This window comes from Chelon labrosus (assembly GCF_963514085.1).
Source record: "Chelon labrosus genome assembly, chromosome: 6".
Classification (NCBI taxonomy): Eukaryota; Metazoa; Chordata; class Actinopteri; order Mugiliformes; family Mugilidae; genus Chelon; species Chelon labrosus.
Window position 1 is genome coordinate 8,775,804 of NC_140342.1, and position 19,079 is coordinate 8,794,882.

The 19,079-nt window shown below is 43.9% G+C and overlaps 3 protein-coding genes across 3 annotated transcripts; 1 reads left to right on the forward strand and 2 right to left on the reverse strand.

Moving 5' to 3' along the window:
• Positions 1–492: 492 nt before the first annotated feature.
• On the reverse strand, positions 493–7,655 carry LOC311488975 (sentrin-specific protease 5-like). Its single transcript, XM_084545851.1, has 10 exons — positions 7,002–7,655; positions 4,621–5,763; positions 4,431–4,536; positions 4,194–4,341; positions 4,019–4,066; positions 2,561–2,638; positions 2,292–2,429; positions 2,069–2,152; positions 1,242–1,292; positions 493–1,150 (listed from the first exon to the last, which is right to left on the reverse strand). Exons 2-10 carry the CDS (start codon positions 5,396–5,398, stop codon positions 1,034–1,036), a joined length of 1,548 nt encoding a protein of 515 aa, XP_084401977.1. The 5' UTR covers positions 5,399–5,763; positions 7,002–7,655; the 3' UTR covers positions 493–1,033.
• A 1,300-nt stretch (positions 7,656–8,955) lies between these two features.
• LOC311490007 (alpha-2-HS-glycoprotein-like) lies at positions 8,956–11,687 on the forward strand. The gene is made up of 7 exons (XM_084547341.1): positions 8,956–9,563; positions 9,986–10,096; positions 10,248–10,329; positions 10,447–10,601; positions 10,691–10,786; positions 10,888–10,959; positions 11,067–11,687. Exons 1-7 carry the CDS (start codon positions 9,366–9,368, stop codon positions 11,508–11,510), a joined length of 1,158 nt encoding a protein of 385 aa, XP_084403467.1. The 5' UTR covers positions 8,956–9,365; the 3' UTR covers positions 11,511–11,687.
• Positions 11,688–12,468: 781 nt separating this feature from the next.
• LOC311489248 (uncharacterized protein) lies at positions 12,469–18,350 on the reverse strand. The gene is made up of 7 exons (XM_084546238.1): positions 18,013–18,350; positions 17,679–17,852; positions 17,460–17,581; positions 17,218–17,383; positions 16,551–16,666; positions 12,634–16,477; positions 12,469–12,566 (listed from the first exon to the last, which is right to left on the reverse strand). Exons 1-7 carry the CDS (start codon positions 18,287–18,289, stop codon positions 12,523–12,525), a joined length of 4,743 nt encoding a protein of 1,580 aa, XP_084402364.1. The 5' UTR covers positions 18,290–18,350; the 3' UTR covers positions 12,469–12,522.
• Between the last annotated feature and the right edge of the window lie 729 nt (positions 18,351–19,079).

Here is a 19,079-nt window from a genome sequence, read left to right on the forward strand (position 1 = left end):
ACAGTCTCAGAGGTGAAGGGACGCTCTTCTCTTTTGTGGCCTACTCTTATTTAGGCTGATAAAACAAGTGTTGTCAGCCTAAATAAGAGGCTGTCGGCAACCAAGAAGCTTTGTTCCAAACTTGTCCCAGGCTGCACTCTGAAACAGGACTGTTTTCTAAAATTCTTATCTCAGCCCCACAAAGAGCATTGGGGAAAGACCAAAAGAGACAGAACAGCTGCATTTATATACATTATATGTGAAACTGTACTTCATTTAATATAGCCTACCAACAATGTCAGCAGTAGAAATGTGTCTGTTGTGTATTTGGTAACAGCTGCAACATATTGGCACAATGTTTATTCCAGTACAAACCTCACATTAGAGCTCTTTATGTGCCTTAAATGTCCCATTTTTATCTGGTGCAGTTTAATAACCGGTCTAATCTACTGGGCATTAATGAAATTCTTGTCTATAGCTAGGGTGTTACATATTCATTGTTTTGCATGCAGTGCATACAGTACTTGATATTTAAGAATGAGGAAAATAAACTTGAACTATTTGGAAAAACGGCAGCTTTTATTTAAAACTTTACATCCATATTTATTTTATGGAACGCACAAACACAGAACAAAACTCACTCGGATTCAGTCATCTGGTGCTAACGGGTAAACTAGGGTGCAAACACTGAGAATGAGACTCCATGTAAAAACGTAACACCAGAACACACAAACAAACACACAGGCCGCGACACGTTCAGTAAGGCTGTGCTGGTGCACTTCACACGTGTAAACTTCCAAGTTCGAACATAAATATAGCTTCTTAAATAACATGCCTGATTAAATATCGACCATATAAATACAGTTAAGTGTTAAGTCGGAACAGTGCACTTGATTTAAGACTGATGCTCTCCACCAGGTGTCAGACACGAGCACTGCGCTACACACAGTGCTGTAAGGCTACTAATGACTATGACGCCGCTGATTTCATACCATAATCAGAAGCAGCACATATCACCACCGCTATATACATACGACTGTAAACGTCTGTTCGGTCAGTCCTGTTCGTGGAGCTTACAATCACACAGCTCTTTGTAGATCCTCTTTCGAATCTTTGGTATGTCCTTTTGGGAAAAATGGAGCGGTCTCGTCAGGGCGAGGCGTCGAGAATACTGTCAAAAGGAGATATGGTGTGGTGAGTGAACAGCTGAAACATATCTGAAGTAATAACGTGTAAAGTTGTGCGGGAAAAGCATGATGTACCTCCAAGACAAAAACTCCACAGTCATTCTCATTGGTCTGCTGCGGGATTTTCTGAGAAGAACAGGCAGGAGGAGACAAGATATGAAGTCAGTCACTGTGCAGGTGAGAATTGCAAGTGTTGGTTTCTTTGAAGAGGGGTCGCATGAGGCGCTGCAGTGGACGGTGGTTGGCGTGCCCTCAGCTTAGATAAGCGGACAGGACTACTGTCATTGATGCCAAGCAATGAACTACTGTGGACTATCGCATTTTGACTGGGAGCTGGAGTCGATATACACCGATCAGCCACAACATTAAAACCACTGACGGAAGAAGTAAATAACACTGACCATCTTGTGTCAACTCAATGTTCTGCTGGGAAACTTTTGGACCTGGCATTCATGTGGATGTTACTTAGACATGTACCACCCACCTAGACCAGACCAGACACCCCTACCCCATAGCAATGACACTCCTTGATGGCAGCAGCCCTGTAGAGCTGTCCACTAGTCCAAGTGGATGGGTTAAATAGTACAAATTAGGGATGTCCTGATTGGTATCTGGGCCGACCAGTGGACAGCTCTACAAGGCTCCAGGAGAGTAGTTTGATGGTTAGGTGCCTGACTGGTTGTTAACAGACCTTAGTCAAGTGAGTTTTAGGTGGACACAACCCACAGATGTTCTTAATAGAAACCTAAATGTTTAGAACGGAGGAGGCTTCTTGGATGAAACACTTAAGAAAACTCAACTAGTCCAGTTGCCTTTTTTAGGCATCATAAAACCCGACTCTAAAGACAGTAATCTCTCCTTCAAGCCTGCCTGTGGCCCTTATGCATGTGACCAACACGTACCTCATCAAATGACACTGTCCAACCGTTTTCAAATGCCGCTTGCCGCTTCTCTTTTGCTTCCGCCATCAAGTATTTCAGGATGTTCTGTTATAAGTAAAGCATCAAGAAACACAAGAGTTTGACAAGGTTTTCTGGTCCAGAACAGATTTCTGGTAAAGCAGCTGAAATGGTTAGGTAGAGTACCTAGTCAGAGTAACAAGACACATGGGAAATATGTAATTACCCTTGCAACCTTGTGGAGCGCAATGCCTTGAGAGTCGTACAGGCAGATTTTCTTCCTGGCAATGTCGGCCGTCACCAGACACCAGTGGACCTCCAGGTGGATGGGCACCAAGAGGAGACTCTTAGAAAACAAATCCACCTGTGGGGGAGGGATGGAGTAAAAGCCGCTCACTATGATCGCTCTTCATAATAATATGATGAATAGGTGGACTGAAAAATTCACACATGTACTATCATCAGTTATCATATCGCTTCCATCTTAGACCGAACCTGCTTTGTCCACCGCTTCACGCCATCATATCCTTTAGTCATGAGCTGCCGGTGGAAGAAGCTGTTGAGAAAATGGACCTGGAAAGTGAGACGAAGAAGATTAAAGTTAAAAAAAACAATTACCTTCACACAGATATTCAGATGAGTTCGGGCAGCCTAGATTATAAGCAAGTGCTGCAGTTAATTAACCGAAAAGGAAAAGACACACGTAAAGGACTCCAGGAGGTCACTGCTGATCTCACCGGGAAATAGAGCAACATTTCACCAAATGTGCTCTAATGTTTGACAAGCTGCACCAGAAGTATGAAATGGACACTTCCTGTTTTTAAGTGGCCGCCGTTGGAAGTGTTTTGACTGTCATGTGAAAGGATAAAAGCAGACAGGGTTGTCATACAATGCCGTTGGCAGAGGTATGTAAGGTATCTGAGATTTATCTGACTCTAGATTATATTTGCAAGTATATATACACTCGCTCATCAGTTCATTAGGTACACTAGAGAAAACAGATGGATTCTATTATCATAGTCCTGCACTAAATCTTAGCTTCATGACTGTTATCATTATTGGTTGATGTCATGATATGTTGAATCAGATGAGGATCGTTCTGGAGGAAGTACTTTGTGGTGTTTCCTTTATTAAGCCTAGTCCACTGACTAAAATGGGGTTGTCAAAATAATAGAAACAGGTGTCAATACAACACAACTCAATACAAACCACATCCTTCTAACTAACGCCGAGTTCCATAACCTTCATGAAGCTAAGATTTATAAAGAGACCGGTATATTTAAATGCATTCGATCTTCTCTAGAGTATATTTTTGCAAACAAAGTTAATTTTCTCCTGATTTGTCCGTCTAAATTGTAAAGACAATGGTCCTGATATTTAGTTTGGTGACAGCCAGGCAAAAGATTCTGAATTGGACTACTGTGTTGCTCTTCAATATAAGCCCGCAAAAGACTAAACACAACTCCTTGTTTGCACACTTTTGATTTCAGAGAAGGAGCTACAGCATGTTGGTGAGCTTTACACGTGCTACACCGTGTTCTTTGGCCAGGCAGAGCTATCCTCTAGTTTATCCATGTTACGCTGGGATGACCTCTGCAAGCTGCAGGGAGCAAAACACATGAATGGGCATTCCTCATAGAGGGCAGTAAACGGCTGTTGCACGTGATTGGCTGGAAATCGCTGGGGGATTAGGGGAGGAGTAATCCAACCACATCTAAAAGTTATAGAACAGCCGCTTTTGTTCTGCGGAAACTCCTTATTCGCTGGCAGTAGCCTCAAATACAGTGATGCACGTATAAGATGAGTCAACATTCTCATCTGATTCCCAGCAAGAACTGGAATATATGCATTTATTAAAACATGAAAATAGTGTTTTGATTGGGGATAGTTTGAAGACACAAGTAGGTAAATTGTTATCTGTATTAGCAAAAACTGATCTTGCATCCAGTTTACCTTGTGGTGCGAGGCTTCCACAATCAGTTCTCCATACATGTTCATGATCTTCAACAGAAACAAAAAACATATCAGGTTTTGTTTCAGTTTTTTTTTTTTTTTTTTTTTTTTTTTTTTTTAAATTGCACAAAACTTTCCACTCAAAAAACTCATCGTTGGCGAGTTAACTGATAACCTGGTCGTTGAGCCAGTTCTGATCCGCCAGTGTCAACAAATCCTCCAGTGTCAGTGTGTGTTTCTTGTAGACCACGCGGAAAGAGGGAACAGGCTTCTGACTGATGGCTGTGCAGTATCTGGCGACCTCTGAGAAGATTACATTTTTCCTGCGAGGAGAGGAAAATATTGTTTTGCCTGGAAATTAAATCATTACCTGTCTGAATACGTACTGGCTTGGAGTCAGCTCAAGATTTACCTGTCAGTGAAATCGGCGTTAAACTTCCTGTTCAGATGTCGGACCACGTCGCTCTTGTGTAGCGGGATGAAACTTCCGTATATTCTGAGGAAGTCGTCCAGAAATTCTAAGAAAAACATGGAAACTTTGTCATTAGAAATAGCTAAGACAGAAAAGTAAAAAGAGAAGAGAAAGATGTACAGGTACATACCGTGGATGGCTTTAGTCAGAGCTTTAATGCTGATACAAGTCTGAGAGGACATTGTGTTTTTACATTTGGCTCTCTCATCTGTATCTGCGTTTGTAGTCTGGTCCTTACTTGCAGTAACAGTCGTGTGTTGTCCTGACGGGCCGTCAACCTCAAGCCTTTTTGCCAGCATTGTCCTTGGAACTGTAAACTGTCTAACACCCCCATGAGCATTACTGTGTGTACTCTGCAGGGGTTTGTCAGTGTGATAGAGTTTTAAAGGGATTTCACTAAGCAGTGACGGCACTGGCACTGTTGCAGTGGTTTGGCTGAAGCCGCCTGCAGCAACGTTTGTGTCCGTACCATGCTTCTGCAAGCAGCTGGAACCAGCGCGCGTTCCTGGGAGGCCGTCAGATTCACTCAGCTTCGGCCGGCCGTTCTGCCGTCTGAAGACGTCCTCTGAACGTCCAGTACCACAAAGACGAGGTGAAGTCTTTACTTCTGTATGTTCCATGTTTAGCGTGTGATTCTGTGGATTTTTACCTCGACTTTCCTGCGATTGTGTCTTTAAAACGGGACAGGGGCGGAAGCTGGTGTTGATCCCGCAAACCCGTTTTTTAGCTCTCGCTATCCAAAAACGGCACTTCACCCTCCGCTTCCTCCACATCCAGAGCTGTAATTTACAATACAGGCGTCTCTTAGCTCGCCTACACAGGTGAGACACTCCGTTGATCGAAGACATGAATCCCTTCCCCTTCTTTAAATATTTTGCTTTGCTCTGGTGGCTCGTTATTCGATGCATCAGGCAGAGACTGAATAAAGCGGTTGAGACTCACATGAGAGCATGAAGCTCTATTAATCCTTCTGTCTGCTGCCAGCGAGTCACTCAGCTCAAATGCAACAGTGTTGAATCTGGATTTTCTTTTTTTCTTTTTTGCAAGGGGGCGATACTCCCTTCCCATGCCATGGTCTCCGATTTAGCTTTCCATTGATGCTTCAGGTCAGCTGATACCAGCGGTGCCAGTGTAGCCTTTGAGTGAAAAGCTGAATACTGATGTTGGACGCCGGTGTGTCTCGAGGATCACCGATGATTTGGCAGAATTATCACGGCAATCTTTGTCTGGGCCTTGTTCTCCCGTGGCTTTCACTGCACAGTCTGACCATCAGCTGCAATACAATACAATACAATAAGTTAAGTTGGATAACTCAGACTGTTTTACTGAAAGTACAGTTTTTTTCATATGCATAAACTGACTTTATTGTACACCGATCAGGCATAACATTATGACCACCTTCCTAATATTGTGTAGGTCTCCCTTGTGCCTCCAGAACAGTTGTGACTCATCAGAGAATGGACATGGGCCTTCTGAGGGTGTCCTGTGGTGTCTGGCAACAGAATGTTGTTAGTGGGGTCCTTTGGGTCCTATGGGTTGAGGGGAGGGGCCTCTGTGGATCATCCCACAGATACTTCATCAGTTTGGGTTCCAGTGAATTTGGAGGCCAGGTCAACACCTTGTGATGTTCTTCGTGTTTTTTAGTTGTTCCTAAACTGTTTCTGTGTGTCTGTGTCAGGCTGCATCCTGTTGGGGATGGCTGCTGCCATCAAGGAGTGTCATTGATATGGGGTGGGGGGTGCCTGGTCTGGTCTAGGTGGGTGGTACATGTCTGAGTAACATCCACATGAATGCCAGGTCCAAAAGTTTCCCAGCAGAACAAAGAGAACAGTTGATTCAACTGTGTTTTCATTTAGGAGGCTGTGGTTTGTAGGACTGTTAAACATTGAGTGGACTAGGCTAGATAACAGCAACACTTTGGTGTTTAATTCAATCCAGTTCAACAGCACTTCAAACTTCATCAAGTTTGAAACAGTGTGGACATGCCGACAGTACAAAACAAGACAATGCACTCACAAAAACTCACTACACAACAACAGAGACCAGAACCACCTAATAAGCAGACTAACAGAACATGTGTTAGGGTAGTTAATTGTAAACATGTGACAGAAAACACCTATACATGATTAGAAAATGATCACTACCTTCCCGATGGCGTTTCAACATAAATTGAACTTTAAAGCAGTCAAGAAGGAGGATTTAGTGCTGGACTGCTTTATTAGCATGTACCTGATGAGGTGGCAAGTGAATAACTCACAACTACCTCAGAAATGATCTAGTACAATCCAAAAGCTCACAGAACATGAAATAAACATGAGCATTATTTTCAGTTTTCAGTGCCAAAAACATAAGCATGGGCGCCAGGCAACACACGTTGGCTTGGTTTCCTCTCATCACGTGTGTCCATGTATTAGGACCCTGGCTACACCAGCTAACATGCTAGGTTTACTGACACAACAAATGGTGAGCAGCTGGATACACATGCGCACACACACACACACAGAGCCTTACCGTTACTGCCTCGGCTGTCTCACTGAGACCACGGAGCGAATTCGGCTCATGCGTGATGAAAGTGTCCCATGTCTGCCTTCTGCACAGTTACTCTGCTCTTTTATATAAAACACGATGTTTGACCCTCCGAGCCTGCAGGATACTGTGCAAACTGAGAGAGTCGCGTCTGAAATGCGTCACTCTTCTAATTCTTCTTCTTCATCTTATCTCTTGAGGAGTGGCGCACTGAGCACGGAGCAGACGGATGGCGGCACTCTGCTGCCCCCCGCTGGTCAGGATGAGTTTGCAGCTCGTGTTGCCTTCGCTCACAGGTGTAAGGGAGTCAAGGACTGCTCTCACAGTCTCTGGCTAAAAAAAAAAACAATACACAGTATACACAAAAACTATGGCATAACTATCTGAAACGCTTTCAACTGTCCACAGAGGACGTAAACACAGCTGTGTCTTTCTTAGATCCCAATCTACAGTGTCCTAGTCTTCGTCTGGTCATGGTGGCTGCATTGATAGTAATAGTCTGCTTTTATCAGTTGACTTTTCATTGTTACACTGTTTCTGCCTTACAGCTATCGCTTTTTCCTTAATGACACATCTACTTTCAGATATTGTTTCTCTCTTCAGTGCTCGTTTAGTTGCCATGTCTGCAGCCTTATTCCCTTCTATATCCCATCACCCAAAAGGACCCCCCCCCCCCAAAAAAAAAAAAAAAACACTCCACATGCCTCTGGCCTCTTCAGTTCAACACAACAGAACCAAGGTCTGATCAGGCCCCTAACTTGTTTTCTGCAGTTTCAGTTGTTTGGGATGTGCAAGCCTGATTTCTAGCTTTTGGAATCCTGGGCCACATCTATGGAGATAATGTTTCCGTTTCTTTTTTAGATCTCCTTTATGACGTCCAGATATGCAATGCTAGGTCAGAATGTCTTCCTAAACTGAACATCACACACATATCATTCTTTCTTCCTCTCTCCCTGCTCATCACTCCCAAACATTATCCATGACTACTTTTGCTAGGCTCTCTCACTGGTATAAGTTTAACGGGGCAGCAGAAATCATTCTCGATGTCTCGACCTCGTATTACATTTAACCTTTTTTAGCTTGGATTTGGCTGCAGTCCCGCAACATAATCTAGTCTTTACTGTGTCATGGCTCTGTAGATCATTAATTGTGTATCAGAACCAGAACCCCATGAACTCCGTGGGATGTGTCGCACTTGTGCCAACCAATCAGATTTTTCTCTCCTTAATACGTATATGGATTTTACGGAAAATTAAGAGTAGCATAAAAAAAAGCAATACTTTTCTCGGTTGGGCGAAAATTATTTACAGTTTCAGATCTGACAACAATGACAACACTCATTTTGTTTCTGATAAGATCACAAGAAATGTCACCTCCACAGTAGTGTTAACTCTGACCGTAGAGCACTCAGACTAGTTAATAGTCTTACAACATAATCATGAATAAAATACATAGTATAGCTCTGATTCAGTGTTGAAAAGAGTCAAGATCTTATTCCATTGCTATTATCTCATGATTATTTATTATGTAGAGAACCGCACAGAGTGTTAATAACTTTCCTGTCACTGAAATCACTGTTGAACTTGCTCTCTAAGTGTTCTAATATGTCACTGTTTTGTGGAGGCTTGGCAGGTTTGAGCAAAAACTAATTCAACTGAAAGACAAAACAGGACTTTACTGCTTATTGGAGAAAATGGCCTCAGTATCTCTGTCAGGATCGCCTGCTCCTTACCTGGAATGACACTCGCGTATTGTACGGGCGGTTCAATTGAGCAAATATGTTGTTGGGATACAAACAGCGTCCCTGTCCCTCAGCTACAACCCCCCACCCCCGCCCTCACACCACCCCAGCCGGCAAACATCCTCTTTCATGAAGTGTCATTGAGCAAGTCTCCGAGTCCCCCGCTGGCAGCTCTGTGGCCAACTCTGACCTCCTCGGAGGGCAACAGCTGTTTATACATGATGAGTGTTTGAACATCGGGCTGTTTACACGCTCTTTGTGTGCTATTTAATTTAAGAAGCAGTCATCTCAATTTTTAGGAGACAGCTATCAAATTAAGAGCGCAGATTTACTCGCAGAAGTCACGCATAAAAGCCTGAATGAACGGACTACAGGTCAACCCGCAACTAGACTTTGTCAAGCTCAGTTTGTTTTGGCCGCAGTCCTAAAACAGAGTACGACCCACACGTGACGCAAGAGTCAGGCGGGATGATCACGGTGTTTAACTTGGCTCTGTATTCACGTTTAAAGTACAGCATATATACACCACAGACTGCACACGCTCAGCCTCTCCTGCAAACCATTATCTGACTGACTGCTCGATTAACTTTTGCATCTCACAGAGAGAAATGAATCTCCTCAGCATCGGCGTAGTTCTGGGACTACTGGTGGGGGCATTGGCTCAGGTCATTGAGCTACGGCCTCCATGCGACTCCCTCGAGGCCGAGGAGGCTGCTCTGGCGGCTCAGGATTACCTCAACGCCCAGCACACTCACGGCTACAAGTACGCACTGAACAGGATCGAAGACATCAAGATCCTCACCAAGGTAAGCCAGCTGGAGCACATGCTTTTTAGGTGGGATAAAAGTATGCGTTATATTACATAATACTCTAGAGCACAGGACAAGAGGAGCATATACATTCATGTTAACTTTATTATGAACACTCATCATTGCATTAAGACATTCCAGTATAGTAAAAACAAAAAGACTAAGCTCAAAATCATTCTTTCTTTCTTTCTTTCTTTCTTTCTCAAATCAAGACATAACACTCCGTCTGAATCTGCTAAGCATTCTAGTCTGAAGGGATTCAACATGTGCATTTTGTGGCTAGAAGCTACACATACATGTTCATCTAGTCATTGTAGTATTTTAGGGACTTCTGTACCTGTACTGGAAACAATTGTCTGATGCAATAATAAGAGATACATCGATAAATAAATAATCAATGCACATTGGTTCCTCTTCAGCCTGATGGAGACGACACGTATCTCTTGGAAGTTGACCTGCTGGAGACGGACTGTCACGTGCTGGACCCCACACCCGTTGCTAACTGCACAGTCAGGCCCAAAGCATTCACGGTGAGACCACATTGCAATATATAAGATGTACACTTATGGTAATTCAACCAAATGCATTGCAGTTCAAAGAAGAATACAAAATCACTTCGTTTTAAAGCTTCTAGACTGAATCTTGTGCTGCTTGACTGACTGATTCTTTGTCTTCATTTAGTCCATCGAAGGGGACTGTGATGTGGTGCTGAAGAAGGTTGGTGGTGTTCTCACTGTCACAGCATTCAAGTGTAAAACAGATGGTAAGATCACACCCTCAACCACGCATGTATACACACACACATACAGTGCGTCCAGAACGTACACAAGCGTCAAAACACACAAAAACCTGAATATGTCTTTTCTTGAATGACACATAGTATCAACAGAGGACTTCTGCGCTGGATGCCCTGTCCTTCTTCCCCTAAATGACACAGATGGGCTGGACTTAGTACGCGCCTCTCTGGTTACCTTCAACAACATGACTGTGAACACAACATACACTCTTCTGGAGGTTGGGAGAATGACCGCACAGGTGAGCTGAAGCATGGTCGGTTACTGTTTTATTAGCCGTGACGATGTGATGCTTTGAATTCATCAGTACTTCTCAATGCCTCGTTTCAGATTGTGGGTGGTGGGCCAACCTATTTGGCAGAGTATATTGTAATTGAGGCTACCTGCATTGATGACATCTGTGTAGCCCTGAATGACACCATGGCTGTAAGTGCAAAAAGCAAGAGCAGCACATTTTAAATCTCTTGACCAAAGCTCCAATTGCAGAAAATAAAACTGAGGACAGAAACATGTTTTTTCTCTGCCAGGCACGTGGTATTTGTATTGCCCAAGGTTTTACCTCTCACCACACAGTGGACTGCAGGATGTTTTCCACTCTGGTAAAATGCTGCATTTAACCTACATCAGATATTCATAGAATAAGTCAGATTACATTTCTATGGAAAACATGATTCCTGACATTTCTTTTTTGCATACAATTTTTCAGATGCCTCTTTTAGATGCCAACAGCACTGCGGCTGCAGGCCCTGCGGTGCCACCAGTGTTTCAAGGACACACAGGCAGCCTGTCGCACAAGCACGGTCTGAGACACCACAAACTCACCAGCCTCCATGACCCTCACTCAAGCGGCCTTCTGTCTGCAGAATCAGCGGAGTCATCTGAAGTTGTACCTGTCGTGCCAGCAGTAGTGGATGCTGCTGCGCCTGCTGCCGATCCTTCTTCAACTGCCGATCCTGCGCCTGCTGCCGATCCCGCACCTGGCGCAGACACCGCTCTAGATGCAGATGTCTCAAACAGTGCCGAGATCCCGATTGTTGTGATGAAGAGAGATGTGCCCGTTGCACCTCCTTCGGCAGTGGTTGATGCCCCTGTACTTGACGCAGTTCCTCCTGTGCCAGTGTGCCCAGGAAAGATCAGATTCTTTGACTGAAGTGATTGGGTTTCACAGACTCTATAATAGTTACTTTGACTACACTGGTACTAAAGAAACTTTGATACACAAGCATGTTGTGCTAGGTAGTCAAACACATGTTTGAAAATGTCAAATCACATAAGCATTGTAAAATATCTATTGAAATGGATGATTTTCATGTAATCTCGTTGAATAAATCTCTCCCTCTCTCTAGTCAAATCTGGTTTTTGCTTTCTAATCATGCTTCCTTTAAAAACATGTTAAAACAGTACAATACAGTAAAAAAAACAGCAGCCAATGAAAAGCCTTTTACAGATTTAATGGAAACAGACTTAACATGACATTTTTATCATAATGCATTCGTCATGTATGCATCTTTAAAGGTGACTGCAAAAGTGCCGTATTGTTTGCTCGCTATATTGACTATATGCCAATGACATTCTTATGTACTCAGACATTTCTTATACAGTAAACAAAAAGGGTTGCTTGTTATTTCACCGCAAATGTCTCTCTGTTCAATCATTTCAAACATGCCTATTTAAAGGTTTACCAACTGATTTTTTCCAATATAAACGTGTCAGGCAGTGTGGGAAAAGCTGACAGGCTTTGAAACCAGTTTAATGTAGTAGATAAACATGAAATCGAACATTTAGGTCGCAACTCAAATTGACCGTGCCTTTAAAATATTCCACCCCTTATATAAATAAGAGCTCGTACACTAAACAGAATTTTCTTAGAAAATCTGAGCAACGGAGATTTTCATGTGGCACACACACCAAGGCCATACACTAATTCTAGTCAGCATATTTACATACGTGGGTCAATGTTCAGGAAGCAGCAGTTCACGGCAAGGCAAAATTGCCAAAAGACAAATAAGTTCAAAAAGGCAATGTACCTTTTGAGTCTAAAAACTGGACACAATAGCAAATACCGGGTGCAGTGTGATTCATTTTAAAAGAAAAAAAAATGCAAAAGCTTGTTTAGTCCATTTCAATTATTTATTCAGACTGAAGGCAACTCATGTCGACTTCTAATTTCTAGGTCCAGGTTCTATTTGGGGGGGCTGCTTAGATCCTGCAAGAGACATGCATGTTAATACAAAATACCAGGTTAATAATTTTTTAAAAGAACATTAACATACCATTTGCTTGGTGGTCAGATGCAGAGCTCACCCGTTGAAACACCTTTCCAGGAACAGGGGGTTGATGCCTTTGGCTATAGCCTAGAGGTTTCAGGGATTTCCAGAGGTCTTTGAATGACTCTGGGAATTTAGGTTTCAAATGTGCTGCACTAAAAGACTCATGCGACTCAGAATGAGGTCCATGTAAAGCTGGAGAAAGCCATGGCACATCTGATTCAACATCAAGCCTTTGTATGTCGTCGACATGACCAGGTAAATTATGGGACTTTAGTTCACTACTTTGAGATTTTTCCTGTAACAGCTTCACACGTTTCTGGGATTTATTACTGTGCAGCCTTGCAGGATTTTGAGCTACAGATTTTGAATTATGAGCCAGGTCTCCGAAAGACATTTGGGAATCACCGACAGTGTTGGGCTCCCTGCCTGGTGGGCCATGATGTAGCAGCACATAACCCGTAGGTTCAGAATGCGAGTTCAGAGTCTTTTCATGTTGGGAATTCTTTGAACCACTCACAAATGGCTGTGGCTCAGAGTAGTTGTCAGTAGGCACAGGAGCATCATGAAGCATGGAGTAAGGAACCAGAAAATCTGATATGCTTTCACTGGAAAGGATATCAGGTACATTTTGCTCATTCATGTTTCCAGCTGATTGCCAATCATTTCCCTGTGTTGTGGAGTGAAGGTTGTATAACTCATAATGCGTTTCTCGACTCATGGGTTCATATCCTGGAGCTGGAGGTCCAGGGGGCCTATTGTTGAGAACTGGGGAGTGGCTTTGCAGCACATTTTCCTTGTTTTGAGGTGGATATGGCCAATGTGAATAATATGGAAAATGGTATACTGGTGGTTGAGGATGTGCAGTCTCACTGGGATTACTACCAGGTAGTGCAGCAAGGTTGCCATCTGGTGGCTGGCTAAATGGCAGCCCTGGATAAAACTGATGTGCATCTTTACTGCCAAAAGGAATAATATGATGGACATGTTGATGAAAAGCCATTTGTATACAGCAATTAGAAAATCCAGATGGGCAAACCTGGGGGCAATACATAGATGGCACATGTTGCTGGGGTTGCTGTGGGAAGTAAAATTGGTTTAAAGGTTGATGAAAAGGGTGATGAATCTCACTCTGTGGAGGTTTAATAGTAGGAGGCTTGTCCATGGGAGAGTCATCTTCAGTTGTTTCAGCACCTGGTATCTTAGATGGGTAAAATAGCTGGTGTACCTGCCCATGAGGGGCCTCAGGCACTGGGGGTATTGGGGGCAGAGGAGCAGCAGTAGGTTTTGCAGTTGGTTGGTGGTAAAATGGTTGTACTTGGCCCTGTGGGAGTACAGGCTTTGGTCGGGGGTAGAAAGGGTAGGGATTGAAGGGTGGCTGTATGTGGCCCTGAGGCACTTCAGGCTTTAGGGGTTGATGAGCAGCAGAGGGTTTGGTAGCTGGTGGAATTTCAGGCTGTGGTTGAGGGTGTAAATTATAGGGGTAGGATGGTTGTTGTTCCTGACCTTGGGGGACTCCCGGCTTTTGTGGCCGAGGATCAGCAGCGAAGTGCGTAGCTGTTGGAATTTCAGGTGTTGGCTGGCGGTGGAAGGGGTAGGAATAGAATGGCTGGTCTACCTGGCCCTGAAGGACTTCAGGCTGAGGCAGCCATGGAGCAGCAGTGGGTTTTGTATCTGGCTTTGGTTGGGGGTAGGAGGGGTAGATGCAGAACGGTTGTTGTACTTGGCCCTGAGGATCTCCAAGATTTTGTGGTTGAGGAGTAGCAATGGGTTTTGTAGTTGGTGGAATTTCAGGCTGTTGTTGGGGATAATAAGGGTAAAAGCAAAATGGTTGTTGTAAATGTCCTTGAGGCATGTCACTTTCTGGTAGTTGAGGAGTACTGGTGGGCTTTGTAGCCGGCAGAACTTCAGGCTGTGGTTGAAGGTAGAAGGAGTGGGGGTAGAATGGTTCCTGTACCTGGCCCTGATGGACTTCAGGCTTTTGCGGTTGAGGAATAGCAATGGGTTTTGTACCTGATGGAACTTCAGGCTGTGGTTGGGGATAGAAAGGGTAGGGGAGTCCAGGCTTTAGAGGCTGAGAGGCCACAGTGGGTTTTGTAACTTGTGGAATTTCAGGATTTGGTTGGGTGTAGAAGGGGTAGAACGGTTGTTGTACCTGGCCCCAAGGAGCTCCAGGCTTTTGTGGCAGAGGATCAGCAGCGAAGTGCGTAGCTGTTGGAATTTCAGGTGTTGGCTGGCGGTGGAAGGGGTAGGAATAGAATGGCTGGTCTACCTGGCCCTGAAGGACTTCAGGCTGAGGCAGCCATGGAGCAGCAGTGGGTTTTGTATCTGGCTTTGGTTGGGGGTAGGAGGGGTAGATGCAGAACGGTTGTTGTACTTGGCCCTGAGGATCTTCAAGATTTTGTGGTTGAGGAGTAGCAATGGGTTTTGTAGTTGGTGGAATTTCAGGCTGTTGTTGGGGATAATAAGGGTAAAAGCAAAATGGTTGTTGTAAATGTCCTTGAGGCATGTCACTTTCTGGTAGTTGAGGAGTACTGGTGGGCTTTGTAGCCGGCAGAACTTCAGGCTGTGGTTGAAGGTAGAAGGAGTGGTGGTAGAATGGTTCCTGTACCTGGCCCTGATGGACTTCAGGCTTTTGCGGTTGAGGAATAGCAATGGGTTTTGTACCTGATGGAACTTCAGGCTGTGGTTGGGGATAGAAAGGGTAGGGGAGTCCAGGCTTTAGAGGCTGAGAGGCCACAGTGGGTTTTGTAACTTGTGGAATTTCAGGATTTGGTTGGGTGTAGAAGGGGTAGAACGGTTGTTGTACCTGGCCCCAAGGAGCTCCAGGCTTTTGTGGCTGAGGATCAGCAGCGAAGTGCGTAGCTGTTGGAATTTCAGGTGTTGGCTGGCGGTGGAAGGGGTAGGAATAGAATGGCTGGTCTACCTGGCCCTGAAGGACTTCAGGCTGAGGCAGCCATGGAGCAGCAGTGGGTTTTGTATCTGGCTTTGGTTGGGGGTAGGAGGGGTAGATGCAGAACAGTTGTTGTACTTGGCCCTGAGGATCTCCAAGATTTTGTGGTTGAGGAGTAGCAATGGGTTTTGTAGTTGGTGGAATTTCAGGCTGTTGTTGGGGATAATAAGGGTAAAAGCAAAATGGTTGTTGTAAATGTCCTTGAGGCATGTCACTTTCTGGTAGTTGAGGAGTACTGGTGGGCTTTGTAGCCGGCAGAACTTCAGGCTGTGGTTGAAGGTAGAAGGAGTGGGGGTAGAATGGTTGCTGTACCTGGCCCTGATGGACTTCAGGCTTTTGCGGTTGAGGAATAGCAATGGGTTTTGTACCTGATGGAACTTCAGGCTGTGGTTGGGGATAGAAAGGGTAGGGGAGTCCAGGCTTTAGAGGCTGAGAGGCCACAGTGGGTTTTGTAACTTGTGGAATTTCAGGATTTGGTTGGGTGTAGAAGGGGTAGAACGGTTGTTGTACCTGGCCCCAAGGAGCTCCAGGCTTTTGTGGCCGAGGATCAGCAGTGAAGTGCGTAGCTGTTGGAATTTCAGGTGTTGGCTGGCGGTAGAAGGGGTAGGAATAGAATGGCTGGTCTACCTGGCCCTGAAGGACTTCAGGCTGTGGTGACCGAGGAGCAGAAGTGGGTTTTGTAGCTCGTGGAATTTCAGGTTTTGGTTGACGGTAGAAATGATCAGGGTGGAATGGCTGGTATACTTGTCCCCATGTAGCTCCAGGTTTTGGCACCCCATTCTCTCCTTGACCAACATTTGACGGGTTTTGTATAAATTCAGGATGAACTGGTTGCAGTGATGGACACGAAATCTTTGTTTCTCCGTCTCCAGCCAGTTCAAATGTGTACAATCCATCCTTTACACAAAGATCAAATGAATTATACATTTTTTTAATATGTGAAATAAAAACAATTGAGTTTACACTATACCTTTTCCTCCAGGCAGGGACCATAGCCAACTGAGATAACCACACTTTCAGACTGTTCAATTATGGTGAACCCACATCTGTGTGAGGCCTTCATTAGTGGTTCCCAGTTGCCATTCACTGTAAATTAAAATCCATTACTGCTAAGGACACTTCCTAAACAGGTAAATTAACATCTGGTCACAAAGCAAAATTAAGCTGTGGGTTCTCACCCATTAAGTAATCCTTTTCCCTCTAAAAATGATGCAAAACAAGCCATTATGTAATTAAAAGCCAATACTGTACAACCATGAACAGCTCAAACTAGAGCCCACTGCCGCACATGGAATACAGTATTCATTCTCCAAAAGGTTTCCCCTTATACTTCTAATCATTGCACCAGTGATACAGGACACCAAGGTTTAGGCCAATATTAAGGGATGGAAACAAAACAAAACAAGTGAAATAGACAGGCTTGTGCTTTGTGCGAGAGTTAGAAAATGTTGGGATAAAGTGGCAAGTAAACATCCACATGATGGCCAACAAAACTAAATGAAAACAGCCATTAGTGGTTGTTCTCAAGATGTCTGACAAAGACCAATGAATGGTGCAGTGTACTGGACATGTTATGCTTATAAATATTACCTTTAACATAAACCAGGGCATGAAAAAAGAAAAGGGTAAAAACTTACAATTCACTTTAATATTAGAGGCAGAGATGGTCGATTCAATTTTCACAACCATGCCCTCAGCATGGCAGGTTACCATCGGAGGGTTAGGAGACGACTGTCCCTTCAAAGGACAGGACATCCTCACTGGTATCCCACACCAACGCAATGGTAGAACGTAACAATCCTCCTGAAGCCAAGAAGAAAAACGTGACAAATGTGTACATGTGTCAGAAGTGCAATGTTTTTAGAACAAGATGTCCCACCTCAAGACTGACAAAGCAGCCATCATATGGTGCGACTAAGACCAGATCTTTTCGTGTTGACCTGATGCTGTAACCACAGCTTGAAGGTAACTTGGACAGAGGTATGGGAGACAGACGACTTCCTGAGGAATAATCGGAAGACAAATAACATATTTACATGAAACTACTCTTGTGTATAAATGAGCAGTAGATGGAGGCTTACTTCAAGTGACAACTTACCCCTGTCCACAAAGAGCAGAGAGCCAGGGGTAGAAGCAGCATCTTCAACCTGAAGGTTCATGGAATCTCCCGTACATTCAATGTTTGGTTCCATTTTAAGGAGTCGTTCTACTGCTGCATTGTTTGGCTTTGACATAGCACCCTGTCCACTGGGTTGCTTGGTTTCAATCCAACCTTTTAAAAATAAAGTTTTATACAAGTTCACAGTAGTTGGTACACAGTAATTATTCAAAAGTTCTAACAATTGTGCTCATAGATACAATTGTAAACATATGTGCCAACCAGATTTTTTATTTGTCTTAATTTTTCAAGTTTCAGTTTTAACTTCACATACCCATGTCTGCTTGGTAATCTGTGTCAACATGCAGGATATTCTTTGTGGCCTTGGTTCCATTGAGTTGAACATTTGGCAGCGCGTATTGTCCAATTAAGAGTCTTCCATGGCGGTGATGACTTCCTTTCGCTTGACTTTGCCCAAGCCTCAAGCTGTCCCTTGGCTTATCCGGCACGTTAAGTCTCGTCATGCTCGTGCAATGGCAAAGTGAAGCAGCAAACACAAAAAGTCCTAAACACACTAAAATGGTACCGTTGATGTTCTCTCTACACGCCATTGGAACAAAGAAAAAGCACTGCACACAGGCAAACAGCCTTAGCAGCAAGCCACAAAAGCTGAACACTCCTCTCAGCGGGTAGTTTCAAAACTGAGAACCCTAAATCAACTCTGACCAATCTAACACCTGAACTTAACAGGTGCTGCTAATCATGCACTTAACAGCTGGGCTTCAGTGTTTGGGGCCTATTTGATAGTCAACTCTTACAAGCTTAATCATCCCTTTTTTACACATTCAAAACGTGAAGATTGGTGTGAACTAGGTTAAAAGGCAAAATGTGCCCAAATTATGCAAATGGCATCCAAGATATTTCCATTGTGCAGCCATAAGAAGCATGTATTTTGTGCTTTAAATATATCACTGACTAAACACTGAAAGTGAAATAGTTGGAACACACATGTCCAAAACATATATGACATTCTGAATAATGATCTTAGAGCCACATTGGGCTGATAATGGGGGAAAACTGGGTAGGAAAAAATTGTATGGGTTTTCTTTTCGCAGGACTACCGGAGGTTTATTCCTCCAGTTTATTCCTTCGGTCAAATCAAGAGTTAACTTGAAAGCCAGAAATATCATCTATATTTAGAAGATTACATTTTATATTGTCACGGTTGATGTTTCAGTCATTCTGAGCTCAGTGGTAAAGGTTCTCTCATCCATTTTTCCCATCAATGAGAGCCTTTGGCTTATTTGAAAACTGGTTGACTTTCCTTAGCTTTCTGGCTGCACATAAACACTTTTGTGTGGGGTTGTGACAGAACCCAGAGAAAATGTCAGCACATCCTGA